This window comes from Sceloporus occidentalis, unplaced genomic scaffold (assembly GCF_023333645.1).
Source record: "Sceloporus occidentalis isolate IW3139 unplaced genomic scaffold, rSceOcc1.0.p SCAF_6, whole genome shotgun sequence".
NCBI lineage: Eukaryota > Metazoa > Chordata > Lepidosauria > Squamata > Phrynosomatidae > Sceloporus > Sceloporus occidentalis.
This window is the reverse complement of record NW_028316986.1, coordinates 34,054,499-34,078,731: the sequence shown is the minus strand read 5'-3', so window position 1 is coordinate 34,078,731 and position 24,233 is coordinate 34,054,499. Positions and strand designations below refer to the sequence as shown.

General features: G+C 40.8%; 1 protein-coding gene across 5 annotated transcripts; it reads left to right on the top strand.

Moving 5' to 3' along the window:
• Nucleotides 1-57: 57 nt before the first annotated feature.
• Nucleotides 58-16,034, top strand: LOC149310604 (RNA 2',3'-cyclic phosphatase ANGEL2-like). 5 transcript variants are annotated; one of them, XM_089529282.1, is made up of 9 exons: nt 58-194; nt 5,267-5,673; nt 7,228-7,484; nt 8,261-8,330; nt 9,498-9,919; nt 11,839-11,965; nt 13,127-13,190; nt 14,296-14,459; nt 15,628-16,034. In XM_089529282.1, exons 2-9 carry the CDS (start codon nt 5,274-5,276, stop codon nt 15,777-15,779), a joined length of 1,656 nt encoding a protein of 551 aa, XP_089385408.1. In that variant the 5' UTR covers nt 58-194; nt 5,267-5,273; the 3' UTR covers nt 15,780-16,034. The 5 variants fall into 5 exon arrangements, with proteins under 5 accessions (XP_089385408.1, XP_089385405.1, XP_089385406.1 ...); XM_089529279.1 differs by lacking the exon at nt 15,628-16,034 and adding an exon at nt 14,786-15,610 and having other exon boundaries at nt 114-194; XM_089529278.1 differs by lacking the exon at nt 58-194 and adding an exon at nt 261-663.
• The last annotated feature ends 8,199 nt before the right edge of the window (nt 16,035-24,233 follow it).

Sequence of the window (24,233 nt, the reverse complement as noted above, 5' to 3'; positions counted from 1 at the left end):
ATAGCTCTATGAGCTACATGCGGAAAAAGACGGCGGAACTACAACTCCCATGAGCCTCCTCCCGTTCCCGCTCCTTTGGGACTGGCGGAGAGGAGCCGGAACCGGAGCGGCCCTCTGCGATGCCCCCTTCGGAGGGCGGGCGCCGGCAGGAAGAGCAGCGCCGGCCGAGGGAGAAGGAAGGCGTCCCTCCGGAGGTGAGGCTGAGCGGGACGGTGGGGCCGGGGGCGGCCTCAGGCACACTGCCGTCATGCGCAGGCCCCAGAGCCAGTGCTGAGGACTGGGGGCAGAAGAGGGGCTCCAAACGGATCCCAAGGAGGCAACAAACGCTGCTTACCTTGTGTTTATATATGTGTATATGTATGAATATTAATATATATATATAACTCTAACTGTATTATTAAAAGAACACGGAGAAACAGAACGGTTCCCCATTGGCAAAGCGCTCGGGCAAGGCTGCATCTCTGCCCCGGTCTGTTCAACTTGTATGCAGGACACATTGTAAGAAAGGCAGGTTGGACACAGAAGAAAGAGGAGTGAAGATAAGAGGAAGGAATATGGTCGGTCTAAGACAGGGCAGATGGCTCCATACTGCTAGCAGAAGACCTCACAGACCTGGAACACCCGCCAAGGAAGACCAAGGAAGAAAGCGGCTTCATGTTGAAGGTAAGGAAACAGAAGTTCAGCCTAGAGAAGGAAGACATAGAAACAGTAAAAGAATCCCCAGACCTGGGATCAAGCACTGATAGAAATGGGGACTGCAGTCAGGAAATCAGAAGAAGATGAAGAATGGGGAGGGTGGCTCTGAAAGAACTAGAAAAGATCCTAAAATGCAAAGATATACAACTCAGCACAAGAGTTACATTCCTACAAGCCATCCTGTTCCCTCTTACCCTGGATGGATGGATGTGAGAGATGGACCGTGAAGAAAGAAGATAGGAAGAAAAGCCATTCCTTTGAGATGTGGGGCTGGAGAAGAGTGCTCAGGATCCCATGGACATCCAGAAGGACAAAGAAATCAAGCCAGAAACCTCCCTGGAAGCCATAGAGGACAAAACTGAGGCTGTTGTACTTCAGACACTTCATGAGAAGGAAGGACTCATTGGAAAAAACAATAATGCCATGAAAGGTGGAGGGAAGTGGAGAGAGAGGATGGCCACAGGCCAGATGGATGGACTCTATTAAGGAGGTCACAGGTTTTATGGAGTTGCAGGAATTAAACAGAGCGAGAGAACAGGGGACCTTGGAGATCTCTCATCCATAGCGTCGCCAGGAGTTGAGATTAACTCAAAGGCCGTTAACAACAAATACGTTCACACACACATATATATAATACATGTGTGTGTGTGTGTGTGTATTATGCATTATATTATATATAATTTTATATGTAGATATGTGTATGTGTGTGTTGACCTGGTTTTTATTTTTTATATACTTTTATTATCAGTTTTCCAAAAATAAAAGACAAACCCATAAAAATACATTCCATTTCCATAGCATTTTAGATTTTAGGTGTTTTAGATTATGAGTGTTTTAACCTCTGTAAGGGCCCATATAGACAGGCCAAAGCTGCTTCAGGTCACTTTGGAGGTATGCTGTTTAAATGATGCAATCTTAATACTCTTTTAACTGGGCTGTTTTAATTATGTGGGGTGTTTTTATTGGTTTTTTAAAAATTATTTTTACTGATTTTCAAGTCTTTATAGGGTAGGCAACCATTACAGGGCAACATAAGAACAAATAGAATAATAACTATAGGATGGATGTTACTCAGTAATCATTAGTTTGCAGGATTTCATGGATGTGATTCATCTTCAGTCAGTTCAGTCTTTGCGTTGAGTTGTAATGTGTCCTACGAGAAATTGTTGTGACACTCCGGAGGTTGGAGGAGGTGTGAAGGTTCATTTACAAATTCAATTAAGAGCCTCCAATCTTCATAAAACATTTTCTGTTTTGAATGTCTGTTGCAAAGTCTCATTGTAGTGGAAATTTTTCCCATTAACCATAGGTTCAATACCCTTTCCCAACAGCCTTCAATAGACAGATTCCCATGTTTCCAACATTTGGCCACCTCAAATCTAGCAGCCATAATTTAAAAAGCGATCAGTTTTCTATACTTAAGGACAGCATTTCTACCAATAAGCACCAAGAGTAAAACTGAGGCCGGGCAGAAGTACAGCATTTGGTATATATGAGATCTGATGTACAAATAGGCGTCAGAAGTCCTGTATCTTGGGGCATTCAACCCCCATATGGATATGGGAGCCAGTTGTCCTTGCACCCTCTCCAGTAGCTCAGGGTACCATGACACCGCGTTCTGCACCACATGGCGCGTGGCATCATGGCACTCTAGCACTGCACCTGCACGATATCATGAGGAAGGAGTGCCGTATAGCTGCAGCTATCGCACCCTTTCCAGGGTACAAAAAGGAACTGCTTTTTGTGAATCCTTTTCATGCCCTGGAAAGGCCAGATCAGGACTGCAATGTGTGGTTGCCACAGCCTCAATCTGGCTGAAGAAGGGATGGCTGGAGGTTGCCCCTTCAGGGCTGTTTGCATAGCCCTTTAGTCATCTCTTGATATAGAATCATAGAATCATAGAGTTGGAAGAGACCACAAAGGCTATCCAGTCCAATCCCCTGCCATGCAGGAAATCTCAATCAAAGCATCCCTGACAGATGGCCATCTAGCCTCTGCTTAAAGACCTCCAAGGAAGGAGACTCCACTACACTCCGAGGGAGTGTGTTCCACTGTCGAACAGCCCTTACTGTCAGGAAGTTCCTCCTAATGTTGAGGTGGAATCTCTTTTCCTGCAGCTTGCATCCATTGTTCCGGGTCCTGTTCTCTGGAGCAGCAGAAAACAAGCTTGCTCCCTCCTCAATATGACTTCCTTTCAAATATTTAAACAGGGCTATCATATCACCTCTTAACCTTCTCTTCTCCAGGCTAAACATACCCAGCTCCCTGAGTCGTTCCTCATAGGGCAAGGTTTCCAGACCTTTCACCATTTTAGTTGCCCTCCTCTGGACACGCTCCAGTTTCTCAGTGTCCTTTTTGAATTGTGGTGCCCAGAACTGGACACAATATTCCAGGTGGGGCCTGACCAGAGCAGAATACAGTGGCACTATTACTTCTCTTGATCTAGACACTATACTTTTATTGATGCACCCTAAAATTGCATTAGCCTTTTTAGCTGCCTCATCGCACTGTTGACTCATGTTCAACTTGTGGTCTACTTGGACTCCCAGATCCCTTTCACATGTAGTTTCATTCGGCAAGGTGTCCCCCATCCTATATCTGTGCATTTCATTTTTCTGCCCTAGGTGCAGTACCTTACATTTCTCTGTGTTGAGTTTCATTTTGTTAGCTTTGGCCCAGCTTTCTAGTCTATTCAGGTCATTTTGAATGTTGATCCTATCCTCTGGAGTATTAGCTCTTCCTCCTAATTTGGTGTCATCTGCAAATTTGATAAGTATGCTCCCAATTCTTTCATCCAGGTCATTGGTAAAGATGTTGAATAGCACTGGGCCCAGGACAGAGCCCTGTGGGACTCCACTGGTCACTTCCCTCCAGGATGAAAAAGAGCCATTGTTGAGCACTCTTTGGGTTCTGCCAGTCAACCAATTACAAATCCATGTAACAGTTACCTTGTCTAGCCCACATTTTATAAGCTTGTTTGCAAGAATGTCATAGGAAACCTTGTCAAAGGCCTTACTGAAATCAAGATATACTATATCCACAGCATTCCCTTCATCTACCAAGCTGGTAATTTTATCAAAGAAAGAGATCAGATTTGTCTGGCATGACTTGTTTCTCTGAAACCCATGTTGACGTTTTGTGATTATGGCATTGCCTTCTAGATGTTCACAGACTCTCTGTTTAATTATCTTTCCTGGTATTGATGTCAGACTAACTGGACGATAATTGTTGGGATCCTCTTTTTTCCCCTTTTTGAAGATGGAGACAACGTTTGCCCTCCTCCAGTCTGCTGGGATTTCTCCTGTTTTCAAGGAGTTTTCAAATATGATTGCCAATGGCTCTGATATTACATTTGCCAGTTCTTTTAGTACCCTTGCATGTAGTTCATCTGGTCCTGCAGACTTAAATTCATTTAGATTAACAAGGTATTCCTCTACTATCTCTTTACTTATTCTGTACTGAAATTCCTCTAATCTGTCTTCAGCTCCATTATCCTCAGGTTGAGCATCCTTTGCCTTTTCTGAGAAGACTGAATCAAAGAAGGTGTTGTGTAATTCTGCCTTTCTCTGTCCCCTGTTAGCATTTTGCCATCTTCTCCACACATCCAAAGCATGACAGCCTCAGTTTAGTCATCTTCACTTCTAGTGAGGCTTCATCCTTGTTTTGCTCTAAAACGCATTCATTTTTCCCCAAAAACTACTGTTTACATTGAGTTCTGCTTAACAAAATTACCCATGTGGACTGAATCCATACATTTCACCTCACCTCTGGTTTCGTTTTGAAAGGAAACTAAGGCCCATTCGTGACGCCCTCGTCACGTGCTAGGGCTGCCTTGGGGCGGCGCACTCACACACCCCTCAACCCTCGCACATGACGAGGGCGTAACAGTGGTGCCACTCTGTATACATGAGCACCGCCATTGTTACATAAGTGATGCATGGCGTCTGCATGGGGCTTACATTATGAGTGCGCCAGTGGCGCACTTGTTACGCCACCATCACAGCTTGAGAAGAACCCACTTTTCGCTGGTTCTTTTTCCACCGGCAGAAAGCCACACGGTTTGGCAGCTGCAGCTTCCCTCCAGTAGAAAAACAGGCACTGACAGGCTGCCGTTTTTCTGCAGTAAAGGTGGAAGGCATTTGGCCTTCCAGATGATTTTTTCTACAACACTGATCATGATGGCTAATGGTAAGGGATTGTGGGTATTGTAATCCAAACTATCTAAAAGGCCAAAAGTTCCACATCTGTACTGTAAATGAAAAATATCCCAGTAGCTTGTACAACTTGCTGACAAAAATCCCATTCTGATATTAGTGTCATCTGTCAATACCTTTTTGCAATACTTCAAAGAAGACTCTTTAAAGATTCTGCAGATGCCACCAAACTAATCCTATGGGCACTTTCCTTATTATTATTGATTGTTAGTATTTTTATTTATAGAGGGCCATAGACTTTACACAGCGCTTTACAACGAAAAAGAATTCAAAATATAAATAACAACCTGCCTACGATGTACAGTCTATGTCCTATACCAAAGAAACCTTACTAATGTTGTTTTTTTCCCTCCTAGATATCCCATGCTGTCCCGCCATGTACAGAGGCTGGGCAGAGAGAAGATTTTCCATTGGAATCCTGCTCAAAGCCTCCTCCAGAATAGTCAATCTTTTCAGTGCATAAAGAGGACTAAGCATTATTCTTGGGCTTTTTATCCATACGTAAACTCTCAGGATTGCTTTATGAGCTGGAGACTTCCTCTGTTTTGGAACTGGCAATTCTCCAACTTTGTGCAGAGTTGTTCCATTCATTTGTGTACTACAAAGATGAAATCTGAGGAAGAGGAGCCATCTTTAAAACGGAGAAAATATAGTGAGGATCAGGACATTATTTGCAGTCCTAGTGAAATATTGAATACTTGTTCTTCAAATGAAGCACCACCATCTCCTCAACTTAGTGAAGAAAGCACACAAAAATCAAGAGGTACTGGGGCATTTTAATGCCTTAATAATTTGTTCTTAATGTTAACTTTGTGTGAGTGTTTGCACATGTGTTTGTTACTTAGGGAAGAGAGAACCAGTATGGTGAATAATACTTCATACAGGGCATTGGACAAGATGGCCTACAAGCCCTTTTCCAGTTCTGTGATTTAGACTTGGGAGCCCTCGGCTCATCAGTTTTGAAGCATACTTGGTATCTTTGGGCTAGTGAACATCTCTTCAGCCTAATCTAGCTCACAGCATTGTTGTGACAATAAAATCAGAAGACACTGTGTACCTGTGTTCCTTGGAAGAAGGGTAGAATTTTAAAATGGTAAATATTTTTCCTATATTTCCACCTGTTTGCCAGCAATGCTAAATTTCACCAATATACCATACTTATTTAGTTTACTCACATGAACATACTGTTCACAAGAGCACACCTTACCTTCATCTTGTTTACATACATTGTGCTAGATTTCTAAATGGTTCTTTGCACTGATAGTAGAACCCAAAAGAACCAATTTCATCCCATCACTGCAATGGGACACTCTCCCAATCTCTCCCTGCCACACAAGCTTTGCTTTTGGGGCTCTTGCCTAATCCTGTAGAGCAGATATTGAAGTTTGTGGTGGTTGTCTGGGGAAAGGGAATCTTTCTCTTCCAACGTATGCTAATAGGTTTCTTCTGTCACGGTATGGACTCAATTAGTTTCTGATCCTTTTGTTTTCCCCTGTAGAATCCAGGCTAATAGAATGGATATTCCAGGGTATCCTACCTCTTTTGCTTTTGTGCAATAAAGTAGCTGTCTTTTCTGTGAGGAACTAAACTGTGAGGCACTTGTGGGAGTTATGGTGCAGGTAATTTTTGGGTAATGTTGTTGTGAATGAACAGTTCATGTATCTGAAGAAGTAGACTCAAGTCTACATAAGCTCATGCTACCAACTGCTATCTTTTTGTTAGTCTCAGCTACTACGAGGTCCCTTTACATAGAGTTCATGTATCAACATGCTTCCTCCTTTGTAAAAAGAAGCAAATGGTTCTGCATAATTATTAGACATCCTGGTTAATAAGATACCTGTTGTTTCTGCTAGTTTGTTTATTTTAAAGCACGTATACCTTGTCTTTAAAAAAATACTTTTCCAGGTGGGCTTATCATGGGAGAGAAAAATGCAGTAAAGCAAACAGGAAAACTTAATTAAATGTTAACTTGGGATTTCCTAGCTGTGACTAGAGAATAAGATTATACTTAGAACTTGGAAACATGGTTGAACTATACCTCCTAGAGTCTCCCAGCATGGCCACAGGGGTTCTGGAAATTGTAGTCCACCAAAGGAACTTGTCTAAGCTTTGTTGCCACTGCTAGGAAGATTCTCTCTCTCTCTCTCTCTCTCTCTCTCTCTCTCTCTCTCTAGTCAGCACTGGAGAAGAGCTCTTGGTGCAGACTGAGCAGGTTCCTACTTATTTCCTACATACTCACACAGATAAATAATTATTTAAAAGCCAGGAATATTAATGCAAGAAAGAAAGAAAACCCCCATTTGTTGTGTTTTATCAGATTTGATCAAACGACACTGGGAATACTTCTATCAGCAAAGTGAAAAAATGAAGATCATCGAAGAGGAAACGCAAGTCAATCAGGATAATAAATACCCATGGGAAAGGTTTGATTTTACTGTGATGTCATACAACATCCTTTCCCAGGACTTGTTAGAAGACAACTCACACCTGTATAAACACTGCCAAGGGCACATACTCACTTGGAACTATCGGTTTCCCAACATACTTGCGGAGATCAAACAGCTTGATGCAGATGTAAGTGGAAAGCCCCCAGCTATCAATATGAAAGCAGTACATGTGTAGCAGGATATAACTTTTTCAGACTGTAAGTTGCACATTACATTTTTAAAGTGTAATGACATATACATGATGCCATCTATTTCTCTTTGTTTAATCATTTCTCAAAACACACAATTTATACATAGACTTTGACTTTTCCCCTTAAAGCTTTAATCCCATGTGTTTTACTTGGAGATGGATTTCTTTGAATTCAGTGTAATATAAGCAATAGAATAAACTGAAAACAACAGGTTGGATCCAGAGGTGTCATTCCACTGACAGAACTGGGAGGGGGGTCCCCCTCCCCCTGTAATCCTTTACATGGGGAGACCTCTGGAGCAGGTTTTTACAGCACAGATGGCTGCATAGAGGAGAAAAGAGAAAGATCCATCACATTGACAGACACTGTGTAGGATTTAGAGTCTTGGGCATTAAGTTCAAGAAAACGTGCATAAAAATTATGCTTAAAGGTAATTAAGTCTTATTGATTTCACTGGGAGATATAAGCAGGCACTTAGAAAGACTTTATTGAAATTAATTAAGAGTTGAAAATGTTGTGTGCATTAATTTATCTGTGTAATGTTGCCTGATTTGCAATACTTTTCTGTTGTAGCATTATGTTTCCTTTGTAACAATGTTGTTCAAAGTCACAAATCAGTTTCTTCCCAAAATTGTTAGTGTAGTAATTTTAAGAGGCATTCAGATGCTACGGGGGTTGATCTGGTGTTTCCATTTCCTGTCTCATTCCACAGGTACTTTGTTTACAAGAGGTACAAGAAAACCAATATGGAACACAGATCAAGCCAAGTTTGGAAGCCTTAGGTATAACACGTTTGTTATATATGTCATTGTTTAGATTGCTTAGAATAAATGTTAGTCCAAACAGAGGATCTGACTAAATGTGTATGTATTTATCGAGGATGTACTGACTCCTTTGATTATATCAAGTGGAGTTTATAGACAAGACCTTCCCAGTTTACCTTGCCTTGCCTTTGCTGCTTTTAGCCATTTACCCCCAATTCTAGTATAACTGATGTTTTTGTCCAGGATAGCAAACATAATAGGATCCTGAAGCACTTTAACGATTTGTACTTTGTCAGAAACAATTTCATCAGGTGCAGAATAGCCTCCCAGTGATTATTCCTTCGTTTTAAGGGCTCTGTGCTTAAGCAACTCCTTTGATAACGACTTGCTTTTGGTATTATGGTTCCTGACTTCCAGATGACTTCTACATGGAGTCTGATGGAAATGCATCTGCAAAATAAAACTAAATAAAATGTAGAATTAAAGGATGCATTCTTAAAACTACCTTTGAAATAATTAACAGGTTATTATTTATTATCTGTTATCAATATATTTTGTCCTTTTAAAATAAGATCCCCAAATGTTTTGCAGAAGAGCAGTATAAATATGTTTTGGTTTTTTTGTTTTTGGGGGGGGGGGGGTTGGGCTATGTGGCCCTGTTCTAGAAGATTTTCTTCCTGACGTTTCGCCAGCATCTGTGGCTGGCATCTTCAGAGAATGCTTGTCTGGAAAAAGTGGGTCTATGTATACTGTGTGAGACCCACTTTTTCCAGGCAAACATTCTCTGAAGATGCCAGCCACAGATGCTGGCGAAACGTCAGGAAGAAAATCTTCTAGAACAGGGCCACATAACCCCAAAAAACCATGGATGCCGGCCATGAAAGCCTTCAACTTCACGCAGTATAAATAGGTAACTAAATAAGTTGGTGGTGCACACATACATAAACAGAACTTGATCTTCCAACCTATTTCATTGGGAGATTGTTAAAATAAATACATCATTGTAAATTAATTTAATATGTTGTAAACAGTTATAAAGGTTGAAAATGAAATGCTGCCAGTTCATTTTGAATTTTTCAGTTGTACTGTATTTTTCCATTGCAAAAGTTGTTGTTCTCATAATTGCAAAATGAAAAACAACATGAAATGCTACCCATCCCCATTTCTTTATTCTCCTTTTTGCAGGCTATCATTGTGAATACAAAATGAGAACTGGCAGAAAACCAGATGGTTGTGCCACTTGCTTCAAGACCTCCAAGTTCAATCTCCTCTCATCAAATCCTGTAGAATTCTTCCGCCACAACATCCCACTCTTGGACAGAGATAACGTGGGCTTGGTTTTGCTCTTGCAGCCTCGGTTTTATTGCAAGACCACCACTGCCATTTGCGTGGCCAACACACATCTCCTCTATAATCCAAGACGTGGGGACATAAAGCTCACCCAACTAGCCATGCTACTGGCAGAAATTACCAATGTAGCCATTCGAGAAGACGGGCATTTCTGTCCCCTTGTCATCTGTGGTGACTTCAATTCCGTTCCTCACTCTCCACTGTACAATTTCCTAAGGGAAGGAAAGCTGAATTATGAAGGACTGGCTATAGGGAAAGTAGGTACCCCTATATAAAGCTGGAGTTTTAAAAAAAAAATTTGGTGCCCAGTGCACCTGGCATACAATACTATTAATCACTGGTCCGACACCAGTGGAGTATATGGCAGGAACCTTCAGAATTATGTTTGGGAGAATCCTGGAGTTCCTTGGAAGCTTTTTTTAGGTTCTGTTATGAGTTGATTGGTAGTGTCAGATGACCTTCCCTGGAAGGAATTGACCATAGCTGTTCCCCTTCTGCAATGTGGAGTATGCTTCATAACTATAGGGTATTAGCAAGGCCATGTGGCCTGCGTCTGTTACATTTGTATCCCAGAACCTCCCTCATTTGTGCAAAGCCTCTACATCAAAGGCTCAGGAGTTTCACAGTAGACAAGACAAGGTGGAAACTGTTCATTTAGAGGGAGAAAATGTGAAAGCCAAAGGTGTAGTGGGTAGAATGTTGGATAAGGGAGACCACAGTTCATATTTAAGCCTATGGATGCCATCCTGAGCTTAATGAGAGAATGGTGTGATAGGATGCAGTGATAGAATGAGATGCAAGGAGTTGTCCAATGCTAGAAGATTAGCTGCAGCAACAAAAAAAGAGAACAAAAGTTGGTGCCATCCTTAGGATTTGCCTCATTGTATTGCAACATGCTGGGGAGGGCATTCCATCCTTTGAAAGAGCATAGAAGGGGCCTTATGGGATAGCCCACCACAAATAAACACAGCAACTATATGCCAGTGCTGTCCGTGTATTCAACCACCATGTAGAGAAGGTCTTTTTGTATACAGATGTATATGCTTATAGCAGATGTAGGAACTTGATCCCCCAGAGGTTGCAGGGCTGCAGTTCCTACCATCTTTCACCATTAGCTATGCTGACTAGGACTCCTGGGAGTTGCAATTCAACATGAACTCAACATGATCTTGAGGACCACACAATTCCAAGATCTGGACAACAGGCTTTCTTCATAAAGGGAGACCTTGGTCCAGTCAGAATCCCCACTCATGAGATGAAACTCAACACACATATATCAGGGCCCTTTATATATTGGGGTGTGTGGCTGCTGCAAATCTGAAGGGGGCACTAGCCTGAACAGCCCCACAATCTCTATTATGTTATTGTAGTATCAGGGGTATCTATATGGAAACTCTACTCAAATGCTTTTGAACAGGCTATCTCATGCTTCCCATGGGTTTCTAGGAGTGTAATTCTCAAAAACAACCCATGTGTCCCCCTGTGCAGCTTTTTTTTAAACATGGAAATGCGGTTTAATTTGGTAAAGCGCCACTAAAATTCAGTAACATACCATCAATTTCAGCAGGTACAAAAACAGCTGGGATGGCCACATGTTGATCACACCTGGATTTAAAAAAAATTGGTCATTTCTCACCAGAGATTCCAAAACCAAGTGATTATGGGATATAAGTTCTTTAATTGAAAATTGTCTAAGCAGGAAGCTACTGTATCAGAATAAGCATAACAATTTTCACAATAGTAGAAGTAAAACAATTGGGTTGCTATAGGGCTTATGTCCAAAAAGTACTCTTGGCATTTATAAATAATGCATTTGAGAATAATACATATTTTCCCAACCCAAAATTGACTCCAAGGAGCTAGGTTTTTTACCTTAAATGCTGTTGAGCATCTGAAATGGCGGGGGTTTGTGTCATTGTTCTGGTAATGAAAAATGGTTTACAGTTGCTCAACACCTCACTTCCAGAAACTGCTTTTGGCCCACCAAGGCATTATAGGAATCAAAAATGTCCTTCCAACCATTTCAGCATATTGCTGTCAGCCTAAATAGATAGTTTTAAGATGAAAATCAACATGGATCCCCTTTTCAGAATGTAAGGGTGAAACTTGATTGTAAAAAGCTATATAAGCCATCAAGAAATATGTTGTTGTTTGGCTTTGTTGTTGTTTTTTAAAGGTATCTGGCCAAGAAAGGTCTCCAAGAGGTAATAGGATACTTACTATCCCTATTTGGCCTCGAAGCCTTGGCATTTCTCAGGATTGTGTGTATGAAGAGCAGGAGAAGCAACGGGAAAAGGAAAAAGGTAGATTTCTGTGCTGATACATGCTGATAGCTGACCATATAATTGTATTTGCTAATAGAAGCGCATACCTAAAAATAAAAAAGGTATTGGGAACACATGTAGATGTTTGTAGGACTGGTGTGAGTTCAGTAGAACCAACAGAAAATATGGTTCACTGTTGTTGTGGCCAAGCAGCTGCAGATCAACTCATGGCCAGGTTTGGGGTTGAGTAGATAATCAACAGCTGTGGGGCTTTCTCAGCAGGGTGAAGGGGGCCCATTGGTTGTGGAGAGCACATCCTTAGCATATAGAACAAGGCTGAGCAACTTCGGTCTCTGCATCCAAATGCAGCCTTTTTAGGGGTTCCAGTCCACTCCACACCTTCCCCAGATGTTACATCCCTTCACCATCACACTGTCATTTAGTAGTTTTTCAACTTTTAAAATGTTTTTCTAAAAGGTTGAAATGACTCACGACGTGTAGTTATTGGCAGTAAGAGCTTTAAGTTCTCAGATGCCTCTTTTTTGTTTTGAGGCCCTTGAGAATGAAATTCACCTCTTAGACTAAAAACAATTCCACACTACTGATGCAGAACAAGAGTGCTTAAAGTGTTGCTCTATAGATGTTGCTGAACTGCAGCTCCCAGCATACCTTACTATTAGCTGTTCTGGCAAGGATGGATGGGAGTTGTAGTTCAGTAACATCTGGAGGGCTGCACTTTGCCCATTCTTAATGTAGACCCAATTCCTGGCATATTTAGGTTTTTTGGTTTGTTTTTTGTTGTTGTTGTTGTTGTTACTGTTTTTAAGTTTGGCAACAAGTGATGTGAAAGATCTCCACCTGAGACCCTAGATATTTGCTGTCATTCACTGTAGACAATGTTCCAAAACACACTGCAGAAATAATCAAGTTTGAGAGCACTTTCGCTGCTGTGACTCAATGCTAGGGAATTCCAGGACATGGAGTTTAGTGAGACATTTAGCCTTCTCTGTCAGAGAGGTCTTGTGCCACAATAAACTACCCAGGATTCCCTAGCACTGAGCCAGGGCAGTTGAAGCAATCTCAAACTAGATTATTTCTGCAGTGTGTTTTGGACCAATACTTGAAAAGATTGACAAATAATGATCTATTATAAGACAGTTTCCTATAATACTGTGCTTTTCTCTCTTTTTTTTTTTTAAGCGAAAGAAGAGATTGAAGAAGAAATTGCAAAAAATTCAGAAGAGATCATAGTTGTAGCAAAAAGGTAATTTTTGATAATTGTTTATTTGCTGTCTTGTCAGCAGATTTCAGTCCATGAAAACTTGGGTTTTGTTGGAGGAAAAATTCAGAAATAATTTTGTGCTATAACTAAATGCCATACACGGTCTTGTATGAAACAAGCATGAATTACAGTATATAATGTAATTTGACATGTGGGTGTAATTAAGCTACGCCATAGTTTAGTCTTTACATAGAGAGGCTTTACATGGTCAACCATGGAAGAAATTACCGTAATTAGAGTCTGTCCTAGTTTGGGCATAATATACTTCTGATTTCCTTCTCACTATGCTAGGGGTGGAGAAAGTAGGAAGAGCATTCAAATTCTAGCTTTGTCCATAAAAATGCTAAACTGCGACTTAGTGGTAGGTGCAAACCCCACACTAGTTTAACCAGAATATATCGTATCTACTTGACTATCATTTGACCTCATGTATATGTCGAGGACAGGTTTTGGGGTCAAAATTATGGATTTTAATATGACCCTTGGGTAAGTTGAGGGTAAAACTTAGAGGAATGTAACAAAGGATATAAAGGATGAAGCAAAGGTAAACTATGTCAAAGAACTTACAAAATTCCAACAGGCATAAGCATTTGTGCTCACACTAAAGGCTGGGTAGATGAGAGAGTGCTCAGTGCTTCCAGTACAGATTACACTTTCACTAGGGAATGGTTCCTTTTTTAATAACAGTTAAAGTGCAATACTTACATTGACCTGTGGAAAAGTCAACTTGGAGGGTTTTTTTTTGGGGGGGGGGGGGTCAATTTTTTGTCTAAAATTTCTAGATAGATAGATAGATAGATGCAGTAATTGAATGTATAATCACACTGAAACTTGTATGAAAAAGAAGAAATTCTTGTTTTGATGACAAATTCTCCTTTAATCACTTCTGGCTCATGCACATTAGAATCTCCTTTGTAGTCATACTGTTCTCAACTTTGAATGTTGTATTTATATATAGATAGAACAGCACAGCAATGGACAGAATTATCTGGAAATGTATCAACCTTCAGAAACTCCAGTATACCTCATTTGTAATCTTGTGTTGCAGCAGAGACTGATACTCTTGAAACACTATGCCCCAATTTAGATTACCCACGGACTTGCACCACAGTTTCCAGTTGTCTTCAGTCTACTCTCATTATTTTCCTGAAAGTGGAATTCCAGAAGTAACAACTTGCCACTCCAGAAGTGCAGTCACTGTGGATTACATCTTCTATTCTGCAACAAAAGACAGCAGAACTAAGGAATCAGGTGATTGAATTTGTAACAAACATCTGCCTGTTTCTCTTCATTCTGTTGCAGTCAACAAGATGAGTACCAATAATCCACCACAGTGGAGCTGCTTGGAAAATAGAAAAAGAGCCAGACACCAACTCTGCCTTGATTTTCCATATTGATTGCACAAACAGCTAATTCCACTCTAGCTGTCATGCTAATTGTAACATGCCTTAGCACTCAGCTAATGGATTGTTGCCACTACAGGCCACACATATTTGCAGCCTGATCTGACCAGTGTTCCTTGTTTCATAGCCTTTATTATGTGAACTGACTCAGCTCCCTACATGTTTGTGTTCTAGGGTTGCAGATGGATTAAAAAATAAATGAACCTGACCTACTCTTACGCATTTAACATAAGCTGGATCCATGGTAATGAGCCAGTGAAGTTGTTCATTGCACAGAGATTACTCCTGTTACTTTCTGTGGTTCAGGCTGTTGTTATACATGGCAGTGCAAGGACCTGTAAGAAAAAATATTTCCTGTCCGGTTCAGTTATATTCTGATCTGTTTCTTCCTTTGGAGGAGGGAAAGCATTGTGAAGCCTAAGTGCTCAATTTGTTATAGTTTAAGTGATCTGGTTGCTTCAAATAAAAGATGTCTGGGCTGCACTCTTTTGAAAATTAAAATTAAACCATTCAATCTGGCAATAGTAGTTCTTCCAAAAGGCTCCAGGTGGTGCTGGAATGTTACTAATTGTCTTCAAGCAGATCTCCATTCAGGCAGGAGGGGAAATATGTCACTCTAGCAGGTATTCTTACACAAAGTTGTTAAAATTTAAACCTGTCAGTCCTGTAAAAATTGTAGGACCTACTTTGATATGGAAAGCTGCAAATCTCAGAATTCAGCAATCAAGTCTGCAGCTCAAAATGGACTGAGATATGCATGTATTAATGAAAGGTGTGCCCAGAGATGTGCATCTCAGGAATGTTCACAAAAATGTCCTACATTAAAGGAGGGAAAGGCCCATAATTCCTCACTATTGGCTAACATAGCTGGGGTTGATGGGAATTATGAGCCAAAAAGCATCTTGGAGAGCCACAGCTGCACATCTCTGGCCTATGTAACGCACTAGTATTGTCCACAATATTGTATGTTGCACACACACACACACACACCTGAAAGCCTTTTCTTTCTCTTACAGGAGCTGGATATGTTTTTGATGGAAGTCTGAATCTCCTTGGTCGATTGTCTCTGGTATCTGAGCAAGATCTGTGGGCAGTCAATGGACTTCCCAACAAGACCAACTCTTCTGATCACCTCCCACTCCTAGCTAAGTTCAGACTGGAAGAATAACACCCAAGTCAATAGGACTGGTCATTTTTATCCTCTCACCACACACATTCAAAACAACTGGAGAGAACATGCCTGCTGTGTGGGTTTTTAAAAATACGTATTTTGTAAATTATCACCATCATTCGGATATGGAAACAAATTGTACTTTTACATTGGAATCCCTTTTTTAAAGAAAATAACAGAAAGTATTTGTGCTGTATTTTTTTAATAAATAAATTTTTTTTCTGCAGAAGTGATATACATTGCTTTTAAAATAATCCATGATCAATTTTATTTGACTTCTTAGCATTATAGATAATCTTTCAATATATTGGGAACATATTGAGGTCAGAATGGCTATTTGGTTATTTTCCCATATTCCTCCAAAGAGATTAGTAGTAATATATCTTCACAACATTTCATGGCCTCAGAAGCCCAGTGAAATGTGTTAAGATTGGCCCTTTTAATTTCAGCATGCACTTGAACTCATGTGTTCTAACATCTTAACTTGGCAGTGTTTTGTGTTGTACTCCCCAGATGTCTTAGTGCTCCATCTAACTTTGGCATTGGGCAGCTTTGTATTCAAGCACTGTAAGGGCAAGTGGGAATTGAGTGTGCTGAAAATGTTTATCCTTATTAATTACATTTATATCCCACCTTTTCTCCAGTGTGCTCAAGGTGATTGCTCCTCTTGCCATCCCAGAATGATGATTCATGGTAAATTCCAGCCTCTCAGTCCTCCCTATGCTAATCCTCATGACAACCCTGTATCAGGCTGAGAGACAGTGACTGGTCACCAACTGAGTTCTATTGGTCATTGGGGACTTAGACCTAAATCTATGTGTTAGTCCAACACTGTAACTGTTACACTACACTGCTTGTCCAAGCTGGAGGGTTCTCTTGTATAGGGCTGCAGTGATTAGCAAATGTCTGCTTTGTGAATATGTTTGGGACCATTTTTCCTCCCCTCCCCCCCCCCCCCCCCTTTGTTAACCATTCTTGATGTTGAACAGCCTAGAAAGTGAGAAATCCCAAATACAATACCTTTGTGTTAGAATGCATTCTCTGCTTGGCCTGGTTGACTGGATGAGATTTTTGATCAACACAGGTGAATTGCTGTTTACATTCCTGGCCTCTGATACAACTGCTGAAGACTCAGAACATCTGTCAGAGGAAGATTTAACCTGGCAGTTCTGCTAGCTCAAAAGGCAAATAGTCAAGCCCTTTATCAAGAAGATGGTAATTGTGCAGTGTTCTCCATTTTCTAACTCTCAGAAAACATTGTTCACTTGTGTTCTGTAAGTCCTGCAACCTCTGTTGACATTCATATACAGTGGTACCCCGGGATACGAATTGACCGCGTTACGAAATTTCCGGGATACGAAAAAGTTACATTGGAAAAAACTGTTCCGGGTTACGAAAGATTTTTCGGGTTACGAAATTCATTTCGGCGCGAAATTCAAATGTGAAGCGCGGCTAGCGGCTTTCCAGCGCCTTTTCGGGTTGCGAAATGTATCGGGTTACGAACGGTGCCGCGGAACGAATTAAATTCGTAACCCGAGGTAGCACTGTATATCCTTTTAAAACAGAGCAAGAGGCATACACAGTCAGTGAGCAGAAAGCAATATGGAGGAGCAATGCACCTGAAATAACCTTTGTGTTTGGAAGCTGATAGTTTTTAAAGAAAAGGCCAGACAGAATTTCCCCATAGGTTTGACTGAACAGATGGAAACACAGTTTGTGAATCTAATCATCCAAATACGATTATAGCTCAGCACTCTACAGGGCACTTTAAAAAAAACTTGCTAATGGCTTAATGTGACAAACATAATTTATGCAAGCAACATGAGTGTATATTACTAATCAAGGGCCAAAATTCTGAAATGAAGGAACTCATTCATTTCAGTATAGATTGTGACCTAACAGTTCCCTTGTGCAGAAATTTAAAAGACTTCCATCCAATTTCACCTTTTGTCCTTGGGAGTTTTGATTTTCTAAAGTGATCCTCTGAATATTAGTATTCAGTGGCAGAGCACATGTTTTGCATACATATGTGCTGGGGGAACATTGGGTGGGACACCATACAGACCATGGGCTACATTTCACTTTCTTTTAAGCAGAGATGTGATATTTGGATATAGCATGTTTTGAGAGATCCATGACCTTTCAGAAGCAATAAAAGGTCAAGTTCCCAGGAAAAAGGGAATGGCTTCCCTTGGCATGTGAACATCCAAGTACATTGTGAGGCGCCTTGAGTCCCTTTTTGGAGAAAGTTGGCATAGAAATGCTTACTAAAGAAGTAAACCAGCCTTTCTGCCTACCCTCTGTTGCAATCCTAGCCAAACTTCTCCATGTACTTTTCCCAGGGCCATCCTGAACCCATAGTTGCTTTTATTAATACTATCAACCAATTCAGAATCCTTTTGTAGATTCCTGGAACAAGCCATTCAGCCCTTGTTAGCTGGCTGGATATCCCATTGCCTTGGGTTACTTTCAAGTCATGAATATGACCTCCAAACCTAGCCTCTATGAACACAGCCCAGCCCACATACGTGCCTGTACTCTATGTATGTTCTGTGTCCTCAGACTCATCCACTCCTATCTACAGTCTTCTCTTCAGATAGATAGCTATATCCACTACCTAAGACTCCACTAACTCATTTCATTTTTCAGTTTCAGTTAGCTCTGTATGCTGTGCATATATGTGTTTTGAATTGCGTGGGTGTATGTCTTTGTACTGTGCATATCAAATAAAGATTTCTAAGGTAAAGATAAAGGTAAAGGTTTGCCCTTTGACAAGACTATCAAGTCATGGTTGAATGTAGGGGCTGGTGCTCATCTCCGTAACTAAGTCAAAGAGCCGGCATTGTCAAAGATGACTCCATAGTCATATGGCCAGCATGACTGCACAGAACTCTTGTTACTTTCCCACCAAAGTGGTACTTATTTACTTGCACTTTTATGTGCTTTTGAACTGCTAGGTTGGCAGAAGCTGATACTAGTAATGGGATCTCACTCCGTCATGTGGCACTTGGGCCTCGAACTACCAACCAGCCAATCTTGCAATCATCAGAATCTGTCTTAACCACCAAACCACTGCATCCCTGTTAAGTTTCTTAACTTAACAAGAATCTGGAGTCCTCTCAGTTAATACTAGTAGATAATGGTGCTCCCCTGTCTAAAGGTTACCTAAGCCTCTTGCAAAGCTAATTTCCCCAACATTTGAAGTATCACTGACAGCTGGTAGGGATGCCCAGTCCTTCCACTTGTTCTTTGGGTAACCACCTGGAAGTCCAATACAACTCATGGGTTGCACTTCATTCACATCCTAGGCAGAGAGATGACTTTGCCTGGGGCTGGTCGCTAGGCCTTATGGTTGTGACATTTGTCTTGAAAAAGTGTGATCACAAAATGAAGAATTTAGAGACATAGCCATGTTAGCCTGGAATATCAGATCATCAAGGAATATCAAGGCATCCTGTAGCACCATTGAGGCTTACTGTGAAAAAGCGTAGCGTGAGCTTTCATAGAGGTCTACTTCCTCAGATGCATGGAGTGAACTGGTGTTCAGAAAGCACCTTTAGTCTCAAAGGTGCTGCAAGATCCCTTTGCATACTCAAAACAAAGAATTTTGGTGGTAGAGCCCTAGTTTCCCATCTAGCTTTTGGCCCTTCATAATGACTAACAGAAATAGAATGCAAAATAACTATTTGCATTATACATGCAAGTTAAAGAACTCTGCTTTGATTGGTACAATACTTCAGTTACTCTGGGTTAGTGGACTCTTGTGTTTAAAAGAATTTAATAGGAAGCCTTCCCTATGACCACATAAAGTTTATTTCCTTACTTAGCAAGCAGGACTTTAGAAAGTAAAAGTGTCCAGAAGAACAAACACATTTCTGTGTTTTCCAGCTTAAGAGGTCAACTGTCACTGATACTTGTACTGGTCCTGTACCCACCTACTGAGAAGCCTTTAATGGGACTTATTTCTGAATAAGCATTATAGGATTGCACAATTTGGTCTAATCTGCACTGCAAGCAAACATAATGCAGTTTGGCATCACTTTAACTGCCATGGGTACTATGGAATTTCAGAATCTGTCATTTGATTTAGCCTTCTCTGTCAGAGTGCTCTGGTAATACAACAAATTACAAACACCAGGTTTCCATAGGATGGAGGCATGGCAGTCAAAGTGGTTTCAAACAGCATTAATTCTGTAGTGCAAATTAGACTTTAGTCTGCTAGACCTATTTGCCTAAAATGTCTAATGTGTAGAAATATTTTTTCATAAGCAATATGAGGGGATCAGGCTGTGGCTGCAGTCCAGCATTCCCTCGGTGTAACATAAATGTCCACATAAGGAGATATGCTATGCCAGCCCTGCACAGATTAGTAATGTTGTGTAACACATGTCAATGACCAGGGGCCATTGTGCTATGTGTAGTTTACAACCACAGTGCACAACTCTGCTTTTGCTGTTTTCAGCAGAACACTGCTCTGCACTAAGGCAAATCGTTTGCTTTGCATGCATAGAGTGACTTAAACACGTACAGTATATGTCACTAACAGAATGCCAGCCTGTGTGTGTTATAATAATCCAGAACCAGGGATGAAGTGCAGAATGTGGTAATAGGTGCCAAATATCTTTGCTTTCAGGCATGTTTAGGTGTTTGTAAAAAGTATTTCTAGCACTTTTGAAGCAACAGAATGGAAACAATACCCATTACAATACAGACTCAGCTGAAATCTCAGAAATTGGAAAGAATTTTGATAAATTTTAATATCCAATCAGTATTATTCTTGGCCTTTCCCCATGAATCAATTATTTAGAATAATATAGCACCTTAGAATTGTGAAAAAGAGGTGGTTCTATCACGGGGTTTTCTTGGCAAGATTTATGCAGAGGAGGTTTGCCATTGCTTTCCCCTGAGGGTGAGAGCATGTGATTTGCCCAAGGCCACCAAGTAGGTTTTATGGCAGAGCTGGGAATCAAACCCTGGTCTCCAGAGTTGTAATCCAATGTTCAAACTACTATGCCACACTGGCTCTCTGAAACAAATGTAAATTACATAGATTAATAAATTGCACACTTTAAACAAGTTAGAACATCAAATGGAGGTATGTTAGTACAAAAGTGAGTACCCTGTGAATTTTTTTTACGTTTGAGCTTTCACTTAAAAAGAAAGAGCCCTGTTTATACCTAGACACCTATATACAGGGTCCTGGAATCTTTACAAAATGGTTTGCCTCTATCTCAAACCTGTGTATTGAATTGATTGGAAATCTGCTTTGCACCACTTGTCTGCAAAAGAGAAATGAAATACAATTGAACTTTTCTTGACCTGAGCTTGAAAGATAGAGGTGCTTATTCAAATCAAATACTTCAGAGGAACTGCTGATGCCTTTTGGAATAGCTTCCTCTGATTAATGCCTGTTCAAGTGCTATTTGAGTACTGGCAGGAAGGGAGGGTCAGGAAAAAGAGACAGCGCTGTACAAGGCAGGGCTTTGTCGCAGTGTTGTCACCTTTACCTGTTCTGCATGGCAATTTAAAAAGAAACACCTGCCTGGAAAAAAAATTAGGAAACGGCTTATATTGGTCAGGCTATGGGTCTGTCTAATCCAGCATTGTCCTGAGTGTGGAAGCAATGAGTTACAAACAACAGATTGCTTGTAATTCCCTTAATGATGATGTAACTAAATTACACTCGTCCCTCCACATTAGCGGCTTAGACTTTTGCAGATTTTATTATTCACTGATTTTATTAATATGTTCTCTCTAGGAATATCTAGGTCCTCCATCACAACTCTATGGCCAACTTTAACCAAAAGTCACACTGAAAGACCTGGAGATAAATAAAGAGAACACTCCACAAAGCCATTGTGGCTCCTGCAGCACAATTCAATGGTCAATGTCTGGCAGATGTTGACCACAGAGTTGCACTGGAGGACCTAGAGATTCCTAGAGAGATGTTCTCTCAGGTGAAAACAGTGTTTTTGTTATTTGAGGTTTTTTCACATTCACAGGGGTCCTGTGTCCCTAATCCCAGTGAACATGGAGGGACGAGTGTACATAGTGACCATAACAAACAAGGAATAACATTAGGAGGGTTGTTTGTTTGTTTGTTTTTTTGTTGTAGTGTAACTATTCAGTTTTATTGGTATAGGGATCTTGCTTGCTTGCTTGCTTCATTTATTTATAGGATTTATATCCCACCTCTCCCCCAAAATGGAATTCAAGGCAGCCACATTTACTAAATGTTGGAGGAAGATGGTGCTTTTGTTGTTTACTGCCCCATATTCTGTTGGAGATGCTAATGTAATAGATGTGAGCAGCAAGAGAGTGTGCTTTGTACCACAAGCCAGAAGCTAGAGCATTCATGTCTGGGGTTTTTTCCTTCAAAAGCTAACTGTTTTATATTCCTTTTGAGAAATGGGACAGTTAAAAGATTTCCCCCAAAATTTGAGACTATAGTTGAAGCCATTTACTTTCCTCCTTCAATCTACAGCTGGCATCCTGCTAGTAAGTTATGATGGTATAAGTCAGCTTTATTACCTAACAACTCATGTTTTCCATTATGGCATATGCAACAACCAAAATGCTCCCCAAAAACCTAAGCCATCCCTTCCCTTTTACTCAGAACAAAACAGCATTTCAGAGAGTGAGGCAATGCATCCAGCTAGGGGTTCCTTTTCAAGGCTCTAGGCCAGGGATTCTCAACCTTCAATCCTCCAGCTGTTCTCTACTGCAGTTCCCAGGAGCTTTTGCCAGCATAGCCATTGATGGCAGGTTCTGGGAGCTGAATTCCAAAACAGCAGCAGGACTAAAAGTTGAGAACTACAGCTCTATATAGTTGTTCTTAGACCGAATCACACTGAGATACAGTTGCTGGAAAGGGCAATTCAGTTCTGTATCCTCCCCCCAAATTTTCTCCTCTTCTGGTAACATCAATACTATAAAATGAGGTCAACACACAGTATATGTTTTGCCACTTCATTTGCAGCTGCTTGCAGGTGTGTGGACAATCACCAGCAGCCAGTCCTATCCCATATCTCATATTTTATGGCTCAGATCCTACATCATTAGCTTAGTTACCAGTCTGCCACTAAGTGTTGTCTCCCGGCCAGTCCTCCTGAATTTGGCTTAACAGCCAGCAGTCACTCCGAGCAAAGCTGCGACAATCCTTGCTGCAATTTCTCATCACAACGCAGATTGCTGGCAGATCACTGTGCCCTGAATTCCAGCAGAGCAGATCTTTATTACTTGGAGTGGCTCCTTAGAGTTTAAAGATGGGTAAAGAAGGCATTTATAATTGTGGTAATCGTGGCATGATTGTGATTGCATCATAAAGCTGAATATGGAGTAATTATGGATGTGTAACTGCATTACAGGATATCAACCACCAGCAGTCTGCAGCTAATAGTTTAGGGAAGGAGGACAAGACAGTTAAGGCTATGTGAAAAAAATGTTCTTCTCTTTCTCTGTCTGTTTATATATATGTATATAGTGTGCTGCAGTAAAGATCCTGCTAAGAAAACCATGGGCAAAGGAGGGAAGCTTCCTAAAACAACCTTGTTCAAAGATGAGCCAGCCAAGCAAACAAGGTGCTAGGCAGTGTTTGCATAGTCCAGCCTCATATTTTCAGTAAGCAGAGCGTTCTTTAAACAGCAGCAGAGAAAATCTATCGTCCATGACTAGACTGACTAAGATGTTCTGAAAATGATAATTAAAAAAAAGTAATGGTTGGCATCCTGGTTAGTATTCACAACATTGTAAGTTGGATTTACAGCATCATAAATTTTTGAATTTATGTTTGCAAGTATTGCACCAGTGCAATGGCCACGTGTTTCTCATCTCCCACTCAAAAAATTCACTTTAGAAACCAGGCAGCATAAGGATTTTCAATGTGCTGAGGAGTAGGATGGTGAGTGAAGAAGTGTCTACTCCTCTCCTGGCAGCAAGGCACTTTCCAACAAGCAGTTATGACAGGATCCCATGGAGTCACTACCAGATTCACTGCCGGTAGGTTTTCTTCACTCACTGTCCCGCTCACTGTGCCTCAGAAACCTCTATGTTGGTGCCACTGCAGGTGTCTAAAATGGGATTTGGGGAGTCATAATGGGAGATGGAAGTCTGTCATCTTGCATCATCTGATGCAAAATTTCAGCCAACATTTCTAAGTTTTCAGAAGTAGTTACTGTCCTGGAGCTGTTTCTGCAGAGTTCTCTTTAGCAGTGGTTGGTGGGTGCTCACTCAGTTGGATCAGGACAATTTAGCTTCCTGCAACAAACCTTAACCTCTGTATTTCCCTTAAACAATAGTTTTAGGTTTTAAAAAACAACAACACAGAAGGCTACTTTAAAAAAAAAAGAGACTTCCAAGACATTTTATTAAAGTTCCATGCTGCATTGAATATACAAATGGTGACAAAAGCAAAACATCATGCACATTTTTAATTCAGAACAGAACAGCATT

Bases quoted from the DNA above. Each gene is read 5' to 3' on its own strand.
- LOC149310604 (XM_089529282.1), top strand. From the start codon at position 5,274: ATGCTGTCCCGCCATGTACAGAGGCTGGGCAGAGAGAAGATTTTCCAT. The intron at 11,966-13,126 runs GTAGATTTCTGT...TTTTTTTTTAAG, and splicing joins GCAACGGGAAAAGGAAAAAG to CGAAAGAAGAGATTGAAGAA. The intron at 13,191-14,295 runs GTAATTTTTGAT...GCCCCAATTTAG, and splicing joins ATCATAGTTGTAGCAAAAAG to ATTACCCACGGACTTGCACC.